The sequence below is a fragment of the Stegostoma tigrinum genome, chromosome 2, assembly GCF_030684315.1.
Source record: "Stegostoma tigrinum isolate sSteTig4 chromosome 2, sSteTig4.hap1, whole genome shotgun sequence".
NCBI lineage: Eukaryota > Metazoa > Chordata > Chondrichthyes > Orectolobiformes > Stegostomatidae > Stegostoma > Stegostoma tigrinum.
In genome coordinates, this window is record NC_081355.1 from 9423310 (window position 1) to 9447577 (window position 24268).

General features: G+C 42.8%; 1 protein-coding gene across 3 annotated transcripts in view; it reads right to left on the reverse strand.

Moving 5' to 3' along the window:
* Positions 1-24268, reverse strand: part of LOC125448607 (rab effector MyRIP-like) — a 328324-nt gene that overhangs the window by 14441 nt on the left and 289615 nt on the right. For all 3 annotated transcript variants that reach the window (XM_048524019.2, XM_048524027.2, XM_048524011.2), the window contains 5 exons: positions 17902-18087; positions 15882-16043; positions 10819-10920; positions 10660-10720; positions 2054-2183 (listed from right to left, as the gene is read on the reverse strand). In XM_048524019.2, coding sequence (XP_048379976.1) covers positions 2080-2183; positions 10660-10720; positions 10819-10920; positions 15882-16043; positions 17902-18087 — 615 coding nt within the window. In that variant the 3' untranslated portion in view covers positions 2054-2079. The remainder of the gene's footprint in view (positions 1-2053; positions 2184-10659; positions 10721-10818; positions 10921-15881; positions 16044-17901; positions 18088-24268) is intronic.

Consider the following 24268-nt stretch of genomic DNA (forward strand, 5'->3'; position numbering starts at 1 on the left):
GTTGGCACCAGGTTCTGATGCTCATTTAACGAATCTCTTCTGCACAATGGGGTGAATGGCCTCCTGCACTGTAACACTTCTGTGACTGTGTGAATAGGTCACCACTTTGCCACCGCACTAACAATAACTCGGGCTAATGCTGTGGTAATAACGGTTCAAATCCCACCTCTGCAGATGTTGAAATCTGAATTAAAAACTAGTCCAGTTGGGGATGACAAAATCATTGTCGTTAAAAACCCCATTTTGTTGACAAACAGCCTTCAGGGAAGAAATCCTTACCCACACTGGTCTACACGTGACTCTAGACTCACTGCAATGTAGTTGACCCTTACCTGGCTTCTAAAATGGCCTAGCAATCCACCCAGTCCAAGGGCAATTTGAGGTCTGTGTTAGGGCCTCAATTATTCACATTATTTATTCTATTACGGCACAGAAAGTCATTTATCCAAATTTAGTGATTGCACAATATTAGGCAGCATTGTAAGTAATGTAGGTGATAGCACAGATTTACAAGGGGATATTGATAGAGTAAATGGATGGACAAAACTGTGGCAGTTGGGATCCAATATAAGTAAATGTGAGATTATCCATTTTGGATCAAGAACGGATAGATCAGGGTACTTTCTAGATGGTCTGAAGTTAAATTCAGTGAATGTCCAAAAGGGACTTGGGGGTTTAGGTGCATAGATCCTTAAAATGTCACAAACAAATGTAGAAAAAAAATCAACAAAGCTAATGAAATGTTGGCCTTTATTTCTAGAGGACTGCAGTCACCTCCCGACTCGCCAAAGCCTGCAGACCACCTACAAGGCACAAGTCAGGAGTGTGATGGAAAACTCCCCACTTGCCTGGATGGGTGCCGCTCCAACAACATTTAAGAAGCTTCACGCTACCCAGGACAAAGCAGCCGCTTGTTTGGCACCACATCCACAAGCATCCACTCCCCCCACCACCGACACTCAGTTGAAGCAGTGTGTACTATCTACAAGATGCACTGCAGAAATTCACCAAAGATCCTTGGACAACACCTTCCAAACACACAACCACTTCCATCCAGAAGGACAAGAGCAGCAGATACATCGAAACGCCCTCATGTGAAAATTTCCCTCCAAGCCACTTGCTATTCTGACTTGGGAACACATCACCATTTGTTTAGTGTTGCTGGAGTAAAATCCTACAACTACACTGTAATGTTCTATGTTCTATGTGTTCTGGGTGTTCTTACATCAAATAGACTGTAACAGTCAAATAAAGCAGTTCATCACCATCTTCTTCAGGGCAACTAGGAATGGGCAATGTGATAACAAGGTGTAGAGCTGCATGAACACAGCAGGCCAAGCAGCATCACAGGAGCAGGAAAGCTGACGTTTCAGGCCTAGACCCTCCCCCATTTTCTGATGAAGGGTCGAGGCCCAAACCGTCAGCCTTCCTGCTCCCATGATGCTGCTAGGCCTGCTGTGTTCATCCAGCTCTACACCTTGTTATCTCAAGACTCTCCAGCATCTGCAGTTCCTACTATCTCTAGGAATGGGCAATAACTGTTCCTCAGCCTGGGAGGCCCACATCCTATTAATGAATTTAAAAAAGTCAAGATTTTAGATCGATAGAGTTATTCAAAACAATGTGGAATCTGGACAGAGTGGATACAGAAAATCTGTTCTTACGGGTGGAAGGATTGAGAACAAGAGTCAAGAATTTAAAGCACTTGGCAATGACCTGTGGAAAATGACTGCGTGCTTAAGTGTTTCTGAGCTGGAATGCACTGCCTGAGTGTTGGGGGGAGGAAAATTCGATTGACGCTTTCAAGTGGGAATCGGAACATTAGCCGAAAAGGAAAAATGTACAGGGTCACGAGAAGAAGGCAGGAAATTGGCACTAGGAGCTCTGTTCATTTAGAGGGCTGGGCCAGACATGATGGGCTGAATAATCTCCTTCTGTACTGTAATTACGTGAGAAAATCTGTCTGGGTTTAAATCCCTGAGACAGTATGGTTAAAATTCATTACTGTTTAATTTAAATGACAGAAGGTTGGAAAAAAACTGAGTAAGCTTACTATAGAAGGATCAACAAGGTCTTCCTTTAAAGGTCTTCCTTTAAATTGTGCCGTGATGCTGAATCTTGGAACAAGCTATTCCTGCTGTAGGTCCTGATGGACATACCTGGAGTGCTGTCAACTGTCTCTCCTGTGAGATTTAAACACAAAGAAAATTGTCAGTGACTGCACCCGGATTTAACACTGATTCCTTCCACCACCAACATTCAGTGGTAGCAGGGTGTTTCACCTGTAGTATGCACTGCAACAGCTCACCAATGCCCCTTAGACAGCACCTTCCCAACTGATGACCTCTATGATCTAGAAGGACCAGGGCAGCACATGCATTGGAACACCATGAACTGCAAGTCCTCCTCTAAGTCATACACTATTTAGAGTTGAAACTATATCGTTGTTCTTTCGGTATTGCTGTGTTTGCTGGAGCAGAACAATCACGAGCTGAGTCCCAGAAGCGAGATGTAGCCGGAGCGGGAGCAGAGCGAGCACAGACTGAGTTGGGATCCACACTGTAACCGGAGCACGGAGCGGGAGCAGAGCGAGCACAGACCGAGTTGGGATCCACATTGTAACTGGAGCACGGAGCGGGAGCAGAGCGAGCACAGGCCGAGTTGGGATCCACATTGTAACTGGAGCACGGAGCGGGAGCAGAGCGAGCACAGGCCGAGCTGGGATCCACACTGTAACCGGAGCACGGAGCGGGAGCAGAGCGAGCACAGGCCGAGCTGGGATCCACATTGTAACTGGAGCACGGAGAGGGAGCAGAGCGAGCACAGGCCAAGCTGGGATCCACACTGTAACCGGAGCACGGAGCGGGAGCAGAGCGAGCACAGGCCGAGCTGGGATCCACATTGTAACCGGAGCACGGAGTGGGAAAAGAGTGAGCACAGGCCGAGCTGTTTTCCACATTGTAACCAGAGCACGGAGTGGGAAAAGAGTGAGCACAGGCCGAGCTGTTTTCCACATTGTAACCGGAGCCCGGAGCAGGAGCAGAGCGAGTGCAGGCCGAGCTGGGATCCACATTGTAACCGGAGCATGGAGCGGGAGCAGAGGCTGAGCTGTTTTCCACATTGTAACCGGAGCCTGGAGTGGGAGCGGAGCAAGCACAGGCCAAGCTGGGATCCACATTGTAACCGGAGCACAGAACGGGAGCAGAGCGAGCACTGGCTGGCTGGTGGGGTGTGGTGGGGTCAAGTCCTGGACAGAGACAGCACATGGTGGCAGCGAGGCCTTGTGTTCTGAAGCCCATAGGGCACAGATTCAGTGAAAAAAGTCCATGACTTGAGTACTTTGTAGACACTGTTTATTCTCATTCTGGACTTTTAAATTCTGTATTCCAGAGATCCTTTCTTTTAAACTATTTCAATTCTGTAACAACTCTTAACAACTGTACTTAAGATAGCGCCGAGAGGCGACATTACAAACTTTCCACTGCTTTCATTTGAGTGCACATGACAATAAAGGTCATTTTATTCTATTCTAAACCCTGGAACACTCTACCTAACAGCACTGCTGGTGGTTTTACACCATACTAACTACTGAAGTTCAAGAAGGTAGCTCCCAAAACCTGCTCATGAGGAGTTCGGGATGCGGGACTTAGTCAACTACGCCAACATATCATGGAAGTTACAAAGAAAATCAAAATCACTTACTTCAAATGTGAGGAACAGGAGACCAAGTTTAAGAGGTAAATCTGTATTCCTGCACTCCCAGTGTGAATGCAGTACTCAAACCAGGAAGCAAATTAGGAATGGGGCCTCACCTCAGTGTCAAACATAGCTCAATTGGTAGTACGCTCATCTCTGGACCACAAGATTGTGTATCCAAGTCCAACCCCTGGACTTGGGCATAAGAATTGAGGCTGGTGCTCCAAGTGCAATGCTGAGGGAGCACAGCACTATTGGAGGTGCTGTTTTATAGATGGGATGTTGACATGACGCTCTGCTCTCTTGGGTAGGCACAAAATATCCCATGGCACTAATTCTGAAGAAACAGAGAGTTGTCCCTAGTCTTCTTGTTAATATTTATCCCGCAAGCAAAATCATAGAAAAGGATTACTTGGTCATTTTGGTTTTAAATCAGTCTAAAACAATCAGAAATTTTTAATACTACAAAGTGCCGAAGAACCATCCTTTATCGTGATGTCATATGGACTTTTGGGCAGAAAAGTTTACAATCTTGAAGGAGTTAGACTGAACATTTGACCCTCTGTAACAACGTCTGTTTATCAACGTAAACCAGAACTTGTTGTTAATATCCAATAAACACAGAGAGTGCTGGAGAAAGTCTGCAGGTCTGGCAGCATCTGTAGAAAGAGAAACAAAGTTAACATTTCAGGTCCAGCGTGACTCTTCTTCAGAACAATTTCTGGATGAAGGTTACTGCCACCATTCTCTTTAAGTCTAGGAAATGACAGAGCCTCGGTGACATCGTGTGGTAGAAATAAACCACTTCCTGGTTCAACTTGAAAAGTCACTTGTGGTTAACAAGATGTTGTTTGATGCGTAAAAGCAAAATACTGTGGCTGCTGGAAATCTGAAACAAAAACAAGCAGCATGCTGAAGAAACTCAGCAGGTTGGGCAGAATGTCTGAAGAAAGAAACAGAGTTAACATTTCGAGTCCAGAGATGGTTCTGAAGAAGAGTCACAGTTTGGGGATTTTTCCCTCTGTAATATGACAGTCACTTCTTGAAAGTACTCCTTTGGCTGTAATGTGCTTTGCAATGTCTTGGGGTCGTGAAAGTTACTTTAGAATTTAGTTTTGTTTCCAACACCGGAGTCATGTGTCTTCAACAAGAAGTTTCATCCATTGCAGTTATGTGCCAGAAACCATTGCAATTCAGCTGTACAGCTTTAAACATCAAAGAACATAAATCGTGAATTATTTCTCTGCTAATCATGTTCCACTTGAACATTTTGTGGATTCTCTTCCAGTGTGAAGCTCTGTATGCCATTTGATCATGATTAAATAAAATCATCTATGAGGATGTTGAGAGCAATCGATCCATCAAAGTTATTGGAAATGACAGATGAAAGAATTATGTTACTTACAGCAAAAAAAGTTAACAAGAAGGGATGGAGAGGTGAGTGAGGGACTGAAATTAAAACAGTGATGTGAAATGGATGGGTTCTGGATAGGCAAGATGTGAGTTAATGCTCTGCTCCAAGAATTGTTTCCTATTGATTTTAATGATTTGGGTATAAGATGTTCAGGCTGTTCCATGGGTGACTGGCACTATTATAACTGAACATGTATTTAAGCAGACCCGAAACCTGTAACAATTGCCTGGTCAAATCAAACAGCACATTCCTTTGGATGTTTGTGTTAGGGAAAGCACTCACTGCTTTCAACCAGCCCACACCCCCCACCCCATAAAAGTCTCCTGTTAGATATGATTCATAATTGGTCAGCAGTAACTGACCAATCCTAGGTACAGCAATAGCTACGCTAACAATCAGTCAGGTAGCATGACGGTAATGGCATTAGACTAGTCATTCAGAACATCAAGTTAATGTTCAGGGTAGTGGGTTCAAATCCCGCATGGCAGCTAGTCAAACTTGAATTCATTCAAAAGTCTGGAATAAAACAGCTAGCCTAATTGCAAGCATGGAACAATTGTTGTTAAAAGCCAGTCTGGTTCATTAATGTCCTTCAGGGAAGGAAAATGTGCTACCTGACCCTGTCTGGCTCGAGTCCCACAGCAATGTGGTCAACTCTTTGCTGCCTTCCTGGCAATAGGGATGGGAAATAAATGCTAGCCTAAGCAGCAACACCCACATTCTGTGAACAATTTTTAAAATAAATTTACATTTGTTAGAAGTGACATATATACAGAGACCTGTTTACTATAAACAATAGGAATATGTTGAAGTCTTGAGCCTTTTTATGAAATACCCAGCATCTTGGAGAGCCTAGTGTTCCCTGATCCTTTCCTCATCACAATGTTTTGTCCAAACAGAGTTGACTTGCCAACCAATCAGTATTGTTTCTACGTGACATATAAATTGTTGTTATCGTTTGCAATTTGGTATTCTTGCATTGAAGCCTGATGACACAGGATGAGAAGTTTCAGCAATATCTCGCCCTTGTCAACACCGGACTGTATTAAAAGACATTTTACTTCAATTGGATAGATTAAACAGGGCCGGGCTGATGCCTAGTTGTTGGGTTAGGGCAGGGCTGCTATTGCCAGGCAGGAATTTTACAAAAAACAGGACACTCTTCAGGACAAAGTTCATCTTTATCCCTGGTTGGGCTGGAAATCATCTTTCAGAAGAGTTCAGTGTCCTGCAATCTGAATCAGACTCAATGTGACCTTTAGGACCAGTTCTGATTGCCAGAAAAGTTTAGAGAGGGAATTTTACAAAGTTGATTTTTAATTTATTAATACAGATTTTGAAATCTGGTTCTTTTGCCTCTTCCCACCCCAGGAGAAACTCAGGGATTTGACATCAAGTATCACAAGTATTACAAAAATGTGAAGAACGAGAATAGAAATCAGTATAGAGAAAAAAGTGATGAGATAGCAATAAAGTAAACTGCTCTGATTTAATGTTGTAAATTATCTGCTTCTGTGCTGATGTCACTCTCTGGGACTCAGAATAAAATTCTCCAACATGGAACATATTTGATGTGGGAATCCTGAACTGCACATATCGAGGTTATACAGATAGAGGGACAACGACAAAATATTGATGCTGTGTAGAGAGATGAGAAAGAGGTGAGCAAAACAAGGAACAAGGATGCAACTGTCGACAAGAACGAGACTTGGAAGGCAATAGAAAGCACAGAATACAGTACAGCTAAGTGGGCTGTTGTACATTTCTGAAATAGTAGGAACAGCAGATGCTGGAGAATCTGAGATAACAAGGTGTAGAGCTGGATGAGCACAGCAGGTCAAACAGCATCAGAGGAACAGGAAAGCTGACGTTTCAGGTCTGGACCCTTCCTCTGAAAAATTATACACTTCTGTTGCTTTTGCAGGAACGGGTCGCTCTGGAGAAAAGATTACTCCCAATGAGTAAAGACATCAAAGAATGTTAGGAGTTAATAAGATGGTTCCTGAATACAGATCAGGTTCTTATGTCTTGTGGCTCTAGCTTTGAGTCACTTGAATATTGTCTGAATCACAAATTTATCATTACATACAGTGGAGTGAGTTTGACAAAAAGTACAATCCTTATAGTGAAATGACAGGCTTTCTATAGGTCATTAATTTAATGAAAAATCATCTTGAACTGGCTACTATTGAAAGGTGGCCCAGTTTTAAGCAAGGATTCAAAGTCAGTGTACAACACCGCTAAAAGCGTCTTAATTAATCGTTATCAGTAAGAATGCTCTCTTCAGATTTAGCACAGTGTCTAATTAATCATTTCAAGTTCCATCGACAAAAGGTTAGAATCATTAGCTTAGAATCATTAGCTAATAAATGGCAAAAAAGTAAAGTGTATCAGGTGCCAGTCTATCTGCCTTCAAAGTGACATCAGATAGTTTCAGAAAACCACTAAACTTTCAGAGTTTATAAAATTTGACAAGGACAGCTAAGATTGATTTCTGTAAGAGGACCTACCTGTCACAAATCAGAAGCTGTATCTGTTTTGTATGTTTCTCATTCACATTTAAGGGACTGTGCTTAGTTTTTTTTCCATCTTACTGGCTTTATCATGGTCTTGCAGTACACTTCCAAACTCTTCAAAATGATGTGTATCAGCACAAAAACACTGGCTTGCTCATTAAAGTAACTAATTATGTTCCTATACAACTAAACATGAAGTATAATATTGACTAAGTATTAAAAATGCAAGGTACTTCAGGGGTGGCTCAGCGGTTAGCTCTGCTGCCTCACAGTGCCAGGGATCCAGGTTTGATTCCAGCCTCGGGCGACAGTCTGTGTGGAGTTTGCACATTCTCCCTGTGTCTACGTGGGTTTCCTTCGGGGGCTCCGATTTCCTCCCAGAGTCCAAAGGTGGGCAGGTTATGTGGATTGGCCATGCTAAATTGCCTGTAGTGTTCAGGAATGTGTAGATTACGTGGGTTTATAGAGGGCTGTGTCTGGGAAGGATGCTCTGAGGTTTGTTGTGGACTTGTTGGGCCGAAGGGACTGTTTCCATAGTGTAGGGATACTATGATGCTATGATTTACCATTCAATCACAAAATTAATTTCAGGTCCCATTTCCTGTCTAGAGTTGGGATGACATATGTCTGCTCCCTCAACATTGCCTACATTCTCATTTGATCCACTCTGGTGTTCAGACCTTTTTCCTTGTTTTTATTACACTACTTTCAGCAATTGCATGCACCCTCAGCAGCTTCTTGCACTTTTCTCCATTCAAACCCAGCTGGATCACCACACATTGCACTCATGGCTTTGTTTAAAGAGAAAGTTATCACAATCCCAGAGGACCATAGGCTGTTTTCTCATTACTGAGAAAAGGAGAAAGAGGGTGGACTGGTGATGAGTTTATCTTTAGGGTTACCACACCACAGACCAGGGACTTCAATCAGTACAATAACTGAACCTACCGGTTCACATCACATGCCACTTTGTCTGGCCAACTGAGCTAGAACTTTGTCAATTGCCTGAACTCAGTAATGTTTCTACAGTCCTGGTCCTCAATCTACATGCTATTGCCTTCTAACTTTGAGAATGCCGGAGAAACTCCACAGGTCTGGCAATATCCACGGAGAGAGAAAGAGTTAACATTTACATGTCCTGTATGACTCTTCCTCAGAACATCTTGAATTTTACAGTGTAATGACTGGAATGACGTTATCCAGGGGGGCTCTCACTGAATATGAGTTCCCTGACTGGGGCTGTTAACCTGGGCCAAACAGGGAGCCCTGGCTGACAGATACAAACAGGACGTCCAGACAGTGTCTGCATTGCAAGGACTAGCTCTGAGCTGGTTGGTCAGACCCTACAACATGTACTATGCACATGTAAATAAAGGGTGAATTGGTGACAGGATACCTGTCTCCTTGGAGTTATTTCATACACATTTTCTTTTTTTCAAATCAATCTGTTCAGACGTGTTGTGACACAGATCTAGTGTAGGTGGGATTTGAGCACAAACCTTCTGGTCCACAGGTAGGGACATTACCATTGCACTACAAGCGCCCCAGTACTAATTTTTATACACTAACGAGCTTCAGTCTGCAGACCCAAAAGTTGGACATCCAGCATTTCCAGGCGACAGCCCCTCTTTAAGTCTACTCCTGTATATATGAACACAGGTTAGGTGAGAAATTCAGGAGTGGGCTAATCATCATTTTACAAGGTTTGTCTTTACATCAGATAGGAAGGAGTGAGTAATTCAAAGTTTCTGATCAGAATTTCAGGTCACAGAAACTCATTTCTGTATGTTCAAATACTATGCTTTGGAAAAACAACTGTGACCTAGAAAAGCAAATACTCTTAAACTGTGAGCTTCTTGTTAGGTTTTCAATTTAACTCCCATGATATTTTGTAAGTAAAAGCATAACTTTTCCTATTCAGTCTTCTGCACCACTGAATTATGTTCTGTTTGTAATTACATTTTGTGGAACGGGGAAGAGATTTACCAACTGTTGAAAAACTGCAACAAAAAGATAAATTGTGCAAACAAGGAAATGGCTTTTTGAGTTTGTTTCAGAATATAATCATATCACATGTGGGAAATCAGGGCAAGCCTAATGGAATAAAGTTACACTTACATTAAAAAAAACTCCATAATGACTGCATTAAAGAAATGCTTGATGATGCTTAAAGCAAGAAAGATGAGAAATAGAGCTGTATTTGAGATAATGTATAATGGATTTGAAGATAGTGCAAGGAGATGGAGTGGAACTACAAGACTTTGAATGGTGGAACAAGCTCAAAGAACCAAATGACTTATTCCTTTTTTTCTTATGCACTTAAAGCTGGAAAATATTCGAATGGGAGCCTAAATTATGTATTACGTTGAAATAAGAAGCCTTAAGCGATTCATAATGTCATCAGAGACAATGCTATAGTTTTGTCACCCATAGGTTAAGCAGTATTGATGGACATTAACTCACTAATTGATGATAACGTACTCACAGTTCCTGTACTAATCCCGAAAAACTGCCATCACACCTCAGTACAGATCCTGCATTTGATGAGCTCCTACTGAAACATTCCAGAATTATGTTAACTTATCAACATAGTACCTTGGATACACACTTTACATCTGATGTTACTAATTGATTTGTCAGGTTGAAGTCAGGTTGATACTTATGCACTTTAAAAGAAACAAATGTTTGGGAAGTATATCTCACTTCTTGAGCCTTTCCAAATGTTTCCCTTTTCATTCTCGGTCTTAAGAATCAGATAAATAATAGATACAGTCAGTGTAATGAAAGCAAAGCACCACAGATGCTAGAAATCTGGGATAAAAACAGGAAATACTAGAGAAATTCTGCAGGTCTGGCAGCCTCTATGGAGAGTTAATGTTTAAGTCCAAATTAAATAATTGGAATTAAATAACATACAGTCAGTGTATTGACTATGAAAGGACAATTTAAATGAACAATTACCTGATTTTTCATCAAGTTATCATGAATAGTGGAAGTCTCAAACTCAAGGTATTACACACTCTCTATTCATACCTTGCTTTGGTGGAGCTGGTAGCTTTCTCCTCTGTTGCCTGGAAGAATCAATGGTTTCTGCCTAAAACAAGAAGAAGGTACATGCCTACCATGAGACCAATTTATGAGGAAATAGTCAATACCACACACACAATCTCAACTTCCACGTTCGTCCCCTACCTTCACTTCTTGCTGGTTGCGTTTTTTCAGAAGCCGGTCACAGGGAACCACATTCAAACCTGCCACGTTCAGGGCTGAAATTCTGCGTTCGATATCTGAAACCTGTTAGATAGGCACCGATACACAATGTAATATGCATTTTACAAATTATTATTCATTCGTGGGATGTGGCCATCACTGGCTGGCTAAACATTTCTTGCCCATCCCTTGATGCCCTTCAGAAAGTGGTGGTGAGCTGCCTTCCTGAACTGCTGCAGTCCCTATGCTACGGTTGATTCACAATGCTGTCAGGGAAGGAGTTCCAGCATTTTGGTCCCGTGACACTGAAGGAACGGTAATATATTTCTAGGTCAGGATGGTGAATGGCTTGAAAGGGGATTTGTGGGTGGTGATATTCCCAAAGAGGTCTTGGGTTGGAGGGTGCTGTCCAAGGTGCCTTGGTGAATTTCTGCAGTGCATCTTGTAGACGCTATACACCGCTGCTACTGAGCGTTGGCAGTGGAGGGAGTGAACATTTGGGGATGTGGTGCTAATTGAATGGGCTGCTTTGGCCTGGACAAATCAATTATTAACATCAGATGCAAACAGTCACACTTGTTAAGTGCTGCTAGGATTAGCTGTTTCAAATTGAGGGTTATATGCATTTATAGAGCCTCTGTTTGCCTTCACATCATCATGTTTTTTAATGTATGCTTTCTTAGACCCCCTGATAAAAATTACTTGGCTGATGGCACATTTTAAAAAATTTCTCCTACAACAGGTCTCAAATTCAGACATCTGTATTTACATTAAGGGTTCACAATGACTACCTCCAGAGCTTTGTTTTACCTTGAGGAGATTTTCATATCCCACCTTCACTCCACCTCCAAAAGGACTCTCTCTAACTCTGTGCCGACGTCACTTGACTCCAATGAAGCATTGTTGGTTCCAAGGCCTTCCTCATTGGTGCAATGTCAAAATCCACCCACTACAAACTCTAAATCATTCAGAACTCTGCCCCCACATTGCAACCTGAGGAAAATCCCTCTCATCTATCGCCCATCTTCATGCCAAGATCCACCCTCTTCTAATCTTTCAATGAACTGACTTTTGAAACCTTCATCCTTGTCTACAAACCACTCCAGCATTCAACATACTCCTTCCTATTTCCACAATGTTTTCTCCTTCAATGTCAGAAGTTGCATGACACCAGCTTATAGTCCAATAGGTTCATTTGAAATCACCAGCTTTTGGAGCGCTGTTCCTTCCTCAGGTGAAGTGATGAAGCAGGAGCGCTCCGAAAGCTTTTGATTTCAAATGAACCTGTTGGGACTATAAGCTGGTGTCATGTGATTTCTGACCTTGTCCACCCCAGGCCCAAGCTGGCACCTCCACATCACAGTCCTCTCTCAATGCACAAGGTACACTCCTGCAACTTGCACTCTTTCATTTATTGCCAGTTTTCCGTCTCCTTCTGCTTCATCATTGACAATGCGTCCCTGGAACTGTTTTGCGCCGTGCACTTGAGAATTGCCTGAAATCGTTAGTCTTGCTAAATGACTACACTCTCTGAGCCAGTTGCATGCTTCTGAAATGTGTTATAATGCAGGAAGGTTGAGGCTGTGGGTCACTGGCTTGCAAGTGTAACAGCATCCTTTTGCTAATCCAATATTAATATAATTTCTCTTCCTTCAACCTCAGCACTTTTACATGGGACATGAGTGTCACTGGCAAAGTGGTATCTGTTGCTTGTCCCTAATTGCCCCTTTGGGTAATTTCAGATAGCAGTTAAGAGTCAACACAATTCCAAAGAATACCACTAGGCCATCTCCTAGAGCTGGAGTGATCTGTCGGCCTGAATTGGTAAGGACGGCAGATTTTCTTCCCATCGTGGCATGAGAGAGCCAGAGGGGTTTTTACAATCGACAACGGGCCCAGAACTTGTTGGTATTCCTGAAGAAGGAGCTACTGCCAACTGAGTGTTGCAGACTGGCACATTCCAAGGTCCAGGGCTATGTGCTGAGGGACTCACTAAAGCCTGGGATAGTTGCTGCCAAGGTGCTGTGGAGAAGGACCACCGTCTGAGGTCCTTTCAGTACAACAGCTGTCTGTTCAGTTATTCAACCCTCTTATTGCCTCAGATACAAGCAAACAGTTCCTTACACTGCGTATAATTGAGAAATGCCTTTAGACTGGAGGTAACTATCAAGAAAGTCTGTACTCCAAAACTGCATAGATCTGAACTGCTTTAGTAACTGTATTTACTAAAGATTCCCTTGTCTTGTGAATAAAGTGAACTTTTGTGAAAAGAAAAATCGACAATGGCTACTTGGTTACCATTAGATGAACTTTTTTTAAAATCTCAGACACTGACTGAGTTCAAATGTCACCACCTGCCATGGTAGGATTCAAATCCGTATCCCTGGAGCATTAGCCTAGGCCCCTAAATTACTAGCTCCAGGATATTATGGCTAAACTTCTATCTCTTCAAGGAATCAAGTCAGCTCTGGATCAGCATTCACATCGCGAAAGTCAATCAACAATAAAATCTTGAATTTGCATGGTACCTGCAACCATGAAACAGAGCCTTAGAATAAAGAGCAGACTTTCTAGTACTGAGACGAGGAGGAATTTCTTGACTCAAGAGGCTTGTGAACCATTTAATTCTCAGCACCAGAGGACTATGTCGGCTCATTCAGTGGATATGTTCAACACTGAGAATGGTAGATCTCTACATAATAAAAACATCATGGTATATGGGGAAAGTACAGGAAAATGCTGCCGAGGTTGAAGATGAGCCACGCTCTTGTTGGTGTCAGAATGCATTCAATGGGCTGAATGGCCTCTTCTTGCTTCGTACTTTATGTCCTTTAACATTATAAAATGCTCTAAGATGGTTCACAGAAGCAGAGTATAATGCAACTCAAAATCAAGATACATAAGGAGATAGGGCAGATGACCAAAAGCTTGTTCAAAAAGGTAGGCTTTAAGGAGGATCTTAAAGGAGAAAAAAGATATTTCAGGTCAAAATTAGCACTAGACTTTGTTAAATGCCCCGGGAGATGATATTTAGGAGAGGAGATGGCCTAGTTTTACTGTTGGACTGTTAATGCAGAAACCTGGTAATGTTCTGGGGACCTAGGTTTGAATCCTGCCACAGCAGATGGTGGAATTTGAATTCAACAAAAAAATATGGAATTAAGAGTCTAATGATGACCATGTATCTATTGTTGGGAAAAACCCATCTGGTTCACTAATCCCCTAAGGGAAGGACACTGGCATTTATTACATGTGACTCCACAGCAATGTCATTGACTCTGGGCAATAAATGCTGGCCTAACAAGTGATGCCCCCTCGTCCTGTAAATGAATAAAGAAAGCAATGGTGAATTGCATACAGTACACAGAGTTATCTGGTCTGCTCACCTCTGTATCAACACATTCTGGATTAAGTCCTACACCAGAAACCTGAACACAAAGTGCAGACTAATGCTCCCTGTGGACTACTCTGTTGGAGATGCTGACTTTGAGATGAGACTATAGTTTCAGACACCAGTTTTCCTTTTAGAGGCAAGTGAAGAAAATAAACCCACGTTGTAATTCAAAGAAGGAGGAACAGAGTTGTTTGTGCTGTCCTGACTGATATCTATCCCTCAACTGACAGGATAAAAATGGAGAATCTGGTCATTATCTCATTGTTGTCTGTGGGTTCTTATTGGAGGCAACTAACTGTCAAGTTCCCTTGCCTTTTCCTTTGAGTACTGGAAGTTTTTAAATCAATCTGATTTTCCAAGTGCCTCATGAAGTTCACTATGGAATAAATTCCACCCCCCGCCCCCCCCAGACAGGCTGGGCTGACTTTTACCAGGAATCGGTGAAATGCCAGTTTCATCGCAATCGACGAACAGTCTCTCTCTTTTGGGCCCTAGCATATTTTCATAGAATCAAAGAATCCCTACAGTGTGGAATCAGGCTATTTGGCCCATCGTGCCCACACTGACCCCTCCAAAGAGCATCTGAACCAGACCCACCCTGTACCTTGTAACTCTAACATTTCTTATAATTGCTCTTGATAAGGGGTACAAAGCTGTTCACAGCACTCCAGGTATGGCCTGACTAGTGTCTTCTACAGTTTTCACGAAATATCCCCACTTTTATATTCCATTTCCTCTAAAGTAAAAACCAACATTCCATTTGCCTCCCTTATAACCCACTGAGCTTGGGTGCTTGCTTTTTTGTGATTCGTGAATGGGGATGCCCAAATCCCTCTGTTTGTAGCTTTCTGCATCTGATTCTCATCTGGCTGTTCAACACCTGGTTGGGAAATAGGATTGTCACAGAGACAGTAGGAACTGCAGATTTCTGAAGAAGGGTCCCGACCCAAAACGTCAAGCTTTCCAAGATATCAAAGTGTGAAGCTGGATGAACACAGCAGGCCAAGCAGCATCTCAGGAGCACAAAAGCTGACGTTACGAGCATTGTCTGATGAAGGGTCTAGGCCTGAAACGTCAGCTTTTGTGCTCCTAAGATGCTGCTTGGCCTGCTGTGTTCATCCAGCTTCACACTTTGTTATCCCGGATTCTCAGCATCTGCAGTTCCCATTATCTCTGACGTCAAGCTTTCCTGCTTCTCTGATGCTGCTTGGCCCGCTGTGTTCATCCAGCTTCACACTGTGTTATCTCGGATGTTTTGTTTGTGATATCTAGAAGCTCCTCACATGATTTCTCCCAACATTCTCGCCATTACCCATGATTCAGTGCCTGGGTAGGTTCTGCCCCTTCTTCCTACTTGTTCAGAGGAAGTACTGTTCTGCTGAACTGGAGACATTGGCAAGGTCTTAGAGTTCCTCTTCCTTTTGCGTTGGAGATGTGTAGCCTGAATAAGCCCATTATGGTAGCATGCTATTTTGGTATCTATCAAGGAAGTCGCAGAATTAGTATTCAATGTGGGAAACATGCTTTGGCAGTTTTATTGCTGATCAGCACAATCAACTTGAATGGCAAGTTCTGTGAAATTGTGCTGGGCTAAATTCAGAGACTACTCAATACAACGCCCTGTATGAACCAATTGCGGGTTTGGATTTACCTGGAGCTCTGCCTGGTGAACCTGAGCAGCTGCAGTTGCCACTTGGTCCTCTAGATCTGCAAGCTCTGTCTCCGTAGTTATACTGTGAATGCTCCGTGCACAATCCTCCAGGTCATTAAGCTGTCCCTCCAAACTATACACACTGCCTGCTGTTATGTAAATCTAGATAAAACAAGAGAGTTACCGTAATGCGAGTGCCTGCAAATGAATATGTGAATGGCTACAATCAAACAGACCATGCGGTGAAGATATTTAGTCAGTGGTAAGCACTAAGGATGGTGGATAATCAGGAGGAACCCCAAAGAAACACGAATGTAGGAAATAGGAGCAGGAGAAGGTCATTGAGCCCAATTCTCTATCAAACTCAGTGAAGGATATCTTCTACCCCAGTGCCATTTTCTGCATTTGAGGTTGATAGTTTTCCATTTACAATTGACTAATTCCATTATAAACTGCTTTGTTTTATTAACTCCAACATTCGGACTGCGTAATTTCTTCTTAACGACTAATCTCCTGTACCAACATATGCTTTTCAAATTCAGCTATGCACTGTGATAGGATTTTGCCTCCAGCTGTTTTACCCGATGCGACAATGCTTCTGTTGTATCCCTAAATATAAGAAATTGGCTGTAGACATTGTGGTATTGAAGAATCCAACAAACATTTATTACAAGATAATGAGAACTGCAGATGCTGGAGAATCCAAGATAATAAAATGTGAGGCTGGATGAACACAGCAGGCCAAGCAGTGCTGCTTGGCCTGCTGTGTTCAAACATTTTTAACAGTTAGCTGTTACATTCAGCCGTTGCCTTCTCAGGCACATAGGTGGGTTCCCACTGAACTGTTAGATTACAACTGAGCTTCAAGTGGGTCATGCTAAGATGGAGTATGAGACCGATAAACTGACAGGGCACGTGTTTTGATACAGTGAAGATATTTTAATCTTTGTTAATCTTCGATTCTGAATAAAAATGAGCACTCAACAGCATTTGAATAATATTGAATAATTCCAATAAAAAGAGGGAGATTTTGAAAACGATCAACAGGTTGGGAGGTGGCATACAGATGGGGCTTACTTTTACAGGTAGAAATGCTGTTGAAAACTTGGAACCCCTATTTATCTTTTCATTGTTGTTGCCTGATCCATCGCTGTTTCCAACAATTTCTATATTTTTTATTTTAGACCAGCATCATCTGCAGTATTTTGATTTTAGTGAGACAGTTCAGATGACAAGGATCAAAATCAAGAGTCTACTGCATTGTTATGGGTCAGCTTCATACGTAGGCCCGACTTGGTAAGGATGGCAAATTTTCTTCCCGCAAGGACATTAAGGAATCAGATGTTGTTTTACAAAAAAGAAACAACCTGTACTGAAATACCTCCTTGTCAATCAGATCCTGAGTGGGACTTAAAACTAGACATTCCGGCCCAGACGGAGGGAGCCAGCACTGTGCCAAACAACACCCCTATATCAGAGATAACAAAGTGTGGAGCTGGATGAACACAGCAGGCAAAGCAGCGTCATAGGAGCAGGAAGGCTGACGTTTCGGGCCTAGCTCCTTTCAGAGAGAAGGGTCTAGGCCCGAAACGTCAACCTTCCTGCTCCTACGATGCTGCTCGGCCTGCTGTGTTCATCCAGGTCCACACTTTGTTATCTCAGATTCTCCAGCATCTACAGTTCCTACTATCCCTGAAACAACATCCCTATCAGGTAGGGTTTTGTCATGGTCATTATAACTGACGTTAGCTTTATTGAACGACTGCCATAGCAGGTTGTAAACACCTGTCCCTGGAACATGAGACTGAACCTGTGGAGTATTAATATAGCAACATTGCCACGATGCTGCCACAGTCAACACAAGTCCCCTTCATCCCAATGTTGTTAATTTCCAAGCTTGCATCTACTTGTTTCAGTTGCAAACCTTATTCAATGCCCAGATGATGTCAGTCTTATTTAACTGCACAGGTTAACTGTGCCAACAAAAAATAGCTTACAGGTTATTATTTGTTCCTCTTACATTTTCCTCCAGTTTAGTGAGCTGCTCTTCAAGTTTCACAGCTTCCTTCCCTGTTGGAATTCTTCCTCCACTCGGCTCTGACTGGGAGTTACTTGCACCTGTGGCCTCCCCGATTAGATCCTCTGTGGCATTGATGACTTTCAGTGCTTCTGTTGTAATGTTGCAGAGAGAGATCGCAGAATACTTCTGTTTGATTAAATGACGGGGAGGAACAGAGAGAACAACACAATATTAATACTTGTACGTGAAGTAACTCCACTGAGGCCAGTATCGTGTCACCAATGCACCCTTTATTTACACATGCAGAGTCCTTGACACTGATCCAGTTTCCGCAGAACCATCTCTTGGAATGAACAGAACCTTTGACAGTCCTGTTTATATCTGTCAGCCAGGGATCCCTGACTGGACCAAATTAACAGTGCCAATCAGAGAACTCATATTCTCTGAGGTCCATCTGCTGAACCCATTACAATTTCTACAGTCGGTGGTGCAGAGCCTGAGTATTGCTGAGAAAGGGAAGTACTTGTGAAGATTTCCATCGGGACAGATCCAAAAATGCCACACTTCAAAGGGAGCAACAATTTATACTGCATGAGAAAAGGTACTGATAAGTTGGCAAGTCGGCTGATTGGTTGCAATGCTGCTATGGAGAACATGCAGGGAATTGATGTCCACTGTGATTCTGTTTAATTTGCAAGTGCTACAAGGGTTGGACATGTTCCTTTTGCACAGGAGTCTGTGCATGAACATAGAGGTAAAGGTGAAGTTGCCATTTTCCTACTGGGCCACTAGGCTAATCTCTTACTACAGAGAGATGACTGCCGGTGATTTAACTTGACAGTCACCTTGCCTCGGGGTGGGGAGAGGTTGAGAAGGAGAGTCCTTCATGATATAGAATTCGACTCTAGCTGTTAGCATCACTTGACATTGCAAACCAGTCATACAGCCAAGTGAACTAATACATAACTCCTAGCAAACATAGGTATACCACAAAATCATGCAGTATCTTTCTTCAGCAATACAATATTAGTAAATAAATGTCACATTGGAAATAATAAGTTAACAAATTAAATGCACCTGTAAACAAACGAGCAGAATGTACAGAGGTAGATTGTGAAGTGGTGTAGTACGGGTTAGTATTGGAAAGCATTCACAATGACCAAAGCTGTGGACTCCGATACGGTTTACTGTAGGACACGTCACTTGAGAAAAAGGCTCCATTCTTCTTCTGGATCTATAACTGCTACAATGATTGAACTAAAGGCTTGGAGTTTTGGGGAAGTGCTGTGTTTTTGTTGTACAATGGTTATCACGTTTGCCCAACATGTGAGAGGTGCCTGGTTTGAAACTGAGGAGAGGGGCTTGTGCTGTCCTGCAGTGGATATAATTACATTCAGTTAATCAGTAGAACTCTTCACCACACAGGCTGAACTGTTACATCGGTTCAAGGCTGAGATAGACAGATTTGTAACCAATAAGGGAATCAGGGCTTATGGGGCAAAGGCAGGAAAGAAACTCAAAATGATCAGATCAGTCACGATCTCATTGAATGGCACAGCAGACTCGACGGGCTGAACGGTTTACTTCTGCACCTATGTTTTATGGCTTTGGATTAAGACCTCACTGTGGGGAGTGGGGGTGGGGGTGAGGCAGTGTCAAAGGAGGTCCTGAATTGTGAATTGTGTCAGGATCATCCACTTGACAGTGATTATCCCTGAACAAGACAAGCAATGGTGAGAGGGATGTCCCCTGAATTCATAGTCTACCATTTTGAGAAGGGAGAGAGGGACAAAGAGAGAGAGGCTGCTTTCACCTCAGCAACTAAAATGCCTGAATTTGAAAATGACCACTTAGGGGAAGCCCCAGGTAATTAGAGTGGGCCTTAAAACCTGCAGACTGCCCAGAGAAAAGGGCCACATCTACCGTCTCCAGGCAGCTGCCTTGTTCTCTACTCCATCCCAGGCCCAACAGGTTGGCCAGATGATGCGTGGTTAGACACTCATCACCAGTCCCAGTGGGCTTTAACTTACCTGGGTCAGCTAGACACCACAGGTGAGTGAGAAAACCTTCATTCCCTGACCCTCATTCTCGGAAAATGGTTCGGGTCAGGATGGTAGCAGCGAGCAGATAAGCTGGCTGGCAGGACCATATTATACCCATTCCTGTCTTGGGTCTTGTACCCCCTGTGCCATCTCATCAAAGAAACAATTCCTTGGTACAAGTATGTGATCTACAGACCTTGGAATAATGGATTGCCTCTTACCCTGTACAGGAAATGGAGCTAAGACAACAATCAATCAGCCATGACCATGTTTAATGATGAACAAGGCTCAAGGGCCTGAATGGCCCACTTCTGCTCCTATTTATTATCTACAGAAAGTAGCAACAGCAGGAGTGGACCATTTCAGCCCTTAGAGCCTGCTCCACCATTCCATATGGTGATGGCTGATCATCCGACTCAGTCCCTGTTCCCACTTTCTCCCCCATACTGCTTGATCCCTTCAGCCCAAGAAGTTGTTTGCATCTCCTTCTTGAAAACATTCAATATTTAGGCCATGGCCACTTTCTATAGGAGAGAATTCCACAGGCTCACTACTCTCTGGGTGAAAATAAAATCTCCTCTCAGTCGTAAATAGCCCTCACAGGAATGGCACTGCTGCCTCACAGCACCAGGGATCTGGGTTCATTTCCAGCCTTGGGTGTCTGTGTGGAGTTTGCATGTTCTCCCTGCCTCTGCTTGGGTTTCCTCCAGGAGCTTCAGTTTCCTCCTACAATCCAAAGCTGTGCAGGTTAGTTGAATTGGTCATGCTAAACTGGCTCCGCAGTATCCAGGGATGTCCAGGCTAGGTGCACTACCATGGTCATTATGGGGCTAAGGGGATGGGGTGGAATGCTCTTTAGAGGGTCAGTACAGATTTGATGGGCTGGATGGCCTCTATCTCCACTGTACAGATGCTACGATTCTACTCTGTATCCATAGGCTGTGACCCCTGATTATTGGGAATATCCTTCCTGCACTTATCCTTTCCATGAGTATTCCCTGCCCCACCCCAATTCATGTAAACTGCTGTGAATATAGTCCTAAAATATCCAGTCTCTCCCTATATGTCAGTGCTGCCATCCCAAGAATCAGTCTGGTAAACCTTCACTGCACTCCCTACATGGTCAAAACACCTTTCCACAGATAAAGAGACTAAAACTGCACATGTATCATCAGGTTTCTTGTTCTATCATTCTTACAGTGTAAATTTTAGATTGGCAATTTGCTGATTGCTGCACTGAGCAAAGCCATTCACCCGCAACATTGCATTGATGAATTACTAAATGAAAATACGAGGAGGTTACGACTGTTTCTGATTGCCCAGTCACCGGGTTAGGGTGGTGTTGTCAACATGACTTCAAGGTATCTACACGTGACTTTGGACTGTTTTCAAATCAATGAAAATCAAACTCTGTCAGGTATAACATGCTACCTACAGTGAGGATCGCCTCCAGGTCACTTCCCTGTAATCTCTGGCCACATTCAGTTTTAAAAACAGAAAATATGGTTAACGAGTGTTTGCTGAGCTGAATGTCCAAATCAATCGTTATCACCTATAATTTTGAGAGTAAAATGGTTCAAATCATCATGAGTGTAGTGTAAATTCCCACAGCCCAGAAGAGCTAGGATGAATTGGATTATTATAGCCAATATTAAGAACGTCTCCAATTCTCAATCCATACAGTTAGTAGAACAGACCAATTTTCAATTACAGAGACATGGTTACAGGATGGTCATGACTGGGAGTTAAATATCCAGGGGTATCAAACTGTTCGGAAGGACAGACAGGAAGGTAAAGGAGGTGGTATTGCTCTGATTTTTAAGGATGATATCAGGGCAGTAGTGAGAGATGATACAGGCTCTACTGAACAAAAGATTGAATCCATTTGGGTGGAAATTGGGAATACAGGGAGAAGAGGTCACTGAAGGATGTGGTCTATAGGCCACAAAATAATGACATTGTGGTGGGGCAGGTAATACACACAGAAATAGCTAATGCATGAAAAAATGGTACAGAAATTACCATGGGGGGATCTTAATCTACATATCGATTGGTCAAACCAGGTCAGTCATGGCAGCCTTGAGGAGGGGTTCATAGAATGCATCCGCGATAATGTCCTTGAATAATATGTAATGGAACCTATGAGGGAGCAAGCTATCCTAGATCTAGTCCTGTATAATGAGACAGGAATAATTAATGGCCTCACAGTTAGGGATCCTCTCGGAAGAAGCGATCACAGTATGGTCGAATTTAAAATACAGATGGAGCATGAGAAGGTTAATTCCAGTACCTATATCCTGTGCTTAAGCGAAGGAGACTATGAAGGAATGAGGGAGGAGTTATTTAAGGTAGAATGAGGGCAAATACTTTATGATGGGTCAATTGAGGAACAGTGGAGGACTTTCAAAACAATTTTTCACAGTGCTCAGCAGAAGTATATTCCAGTGATAAGGAAGGGCTGTCGGAAAAGAGAGAGCCAGCCAGGGATGTCTAAGGAAATAAAGGAAAGTATCAGATTGAAAAAAAAACACATAGAAAAAGCAAAGAGTATTGGGAAACTGGTAGACGGGGAAATCTTTAAAGACCAACAGACGCCACAAAAAATGTTATAAAGAAAAGTAAGATAGATTATGAGAGTAAACTAGCCCCAAATATAAAACAAGGCAGCAAAAGTTTCCATAAATATGTAAATTATAAATGAGTGGCAAAGGTAAACATTGGTCCTTAGAGGATGAGAAGGCCAATGTAAAAACTGGGATTGAGGAAATAGCTGAGACATTAAAGAGTTATTTCATGTCAGTCTTCACAGTGGAAGACACAAATAACATGCCGAAAACTAACAGCAAGAAGATTATAGCAGGCGAGGACCTAGAAACTATCATTATCACTAAGGAGGCAGTGCTGGGCAAGCTAATGGGGCTAAAGGTAGACAAGTCTCCTGGCCCTGATGAAATGCATCCCACGGAACTACAAGAAGTGATGGGGGAAAAGCAAATGCACTAGTAATTATTTACCAAAATTCACTGGACTCTGTGTTGGTTCCTGCAGATTGGAAAACAGCCAATGTGACGCCACTGTTTAAAAAAGGAAGTAGACAAAAAGCAGGTCACTATAGGCCAGTTAGCTAAACTTCAGCAGTGGGGAAAATGCTTGAATCCACCATTAAAGAAGAAATAGCAAGCCATCTGGATATAAGTTGTCCCCTTGGGAACACCCAACATGGGTTCATGAAGGGTCGATCATGTTTAATTAATTTGGTGGAATTCTTTGAGGACATTACTTGCACAGTGGACAATGGGGAACCTGTTGATGTGGTGTATCTGGATTTCCAGAAGGCATTTGATAAGGCGCCACACCAAAGGCTGCTACATAAGATAAAGTTGCACGGTATTACAGGTAATGTATTGGCATGGATAGGGGATTGGTTGACCAGTAGAAAGCAAAGAATAGGAGTAAATGCATGTTTTTCTGGTGGGCGGTCAGTGACTAGTGGTGTGCCTCAGGGATCAATGTTGAGACCGCAATTGTTTACAATTTACACAGATGATTTGGAGTTGGGGACTAAGTGTGGCATGTCAAAATTTGCAGATGACACTAAGGTGAGTGGTACAGCAAAGTGTGCAGAAGATACTGAAAGTCTGCAGAGGGATATAGATAGTCTGAGTGAGTGGGCGAAGGTCTGGCAGATGGAGTACAATGTTGATAAGTGTGAGGTCATTCATTTTGATAGGAATAACAGCAAAATGGACTATGTTTTTCAAATGGTAAAAAATTGCAGCACGCTGCTGTGCAAAGGGACTAAGGTGTCCTTGTGCATATTTGCTGAAGGTGGGATTGCAGGTGCAGCAGGTGATTAAAAAGGCAAATGGAATTTTGTCTGCCATTGCTCGAGGGATGGAGTTTAAAAACAGGGAGGCTATGCTGCAGCTGTATAGGATCCTGGTGAGGCCACATCTGGAGAACTGTGTGCAGTTTTGGTCTATTTACTTGAGAAGACATATACTAGCACTGGAGGGTGTGCAGGGGAGATTCACTCGGTTGATTCCAGAGTTGAGAGGGTTGGATTATGAGGAGAGACTGAGTAGACTGGGATTATACTCATTGGAATTCAGAAGAATGACGGGAGATCTTACAGAAACATATAAGATTACGAAGGGAATACATAAGGTGGAGGCAGGGAGGTTGTTTCCGCTAGCAGGTGAAACTAAGACTAGAGGGCATCGCCTCAAAATAAAGGGAAGCAGATGTAGGACTGAGGTCAGGAGGAACTTCTTCACCCAAAGGGTTATGAATCTGTGGAATTCTCTGTTCAGTGAAGCGGTTGA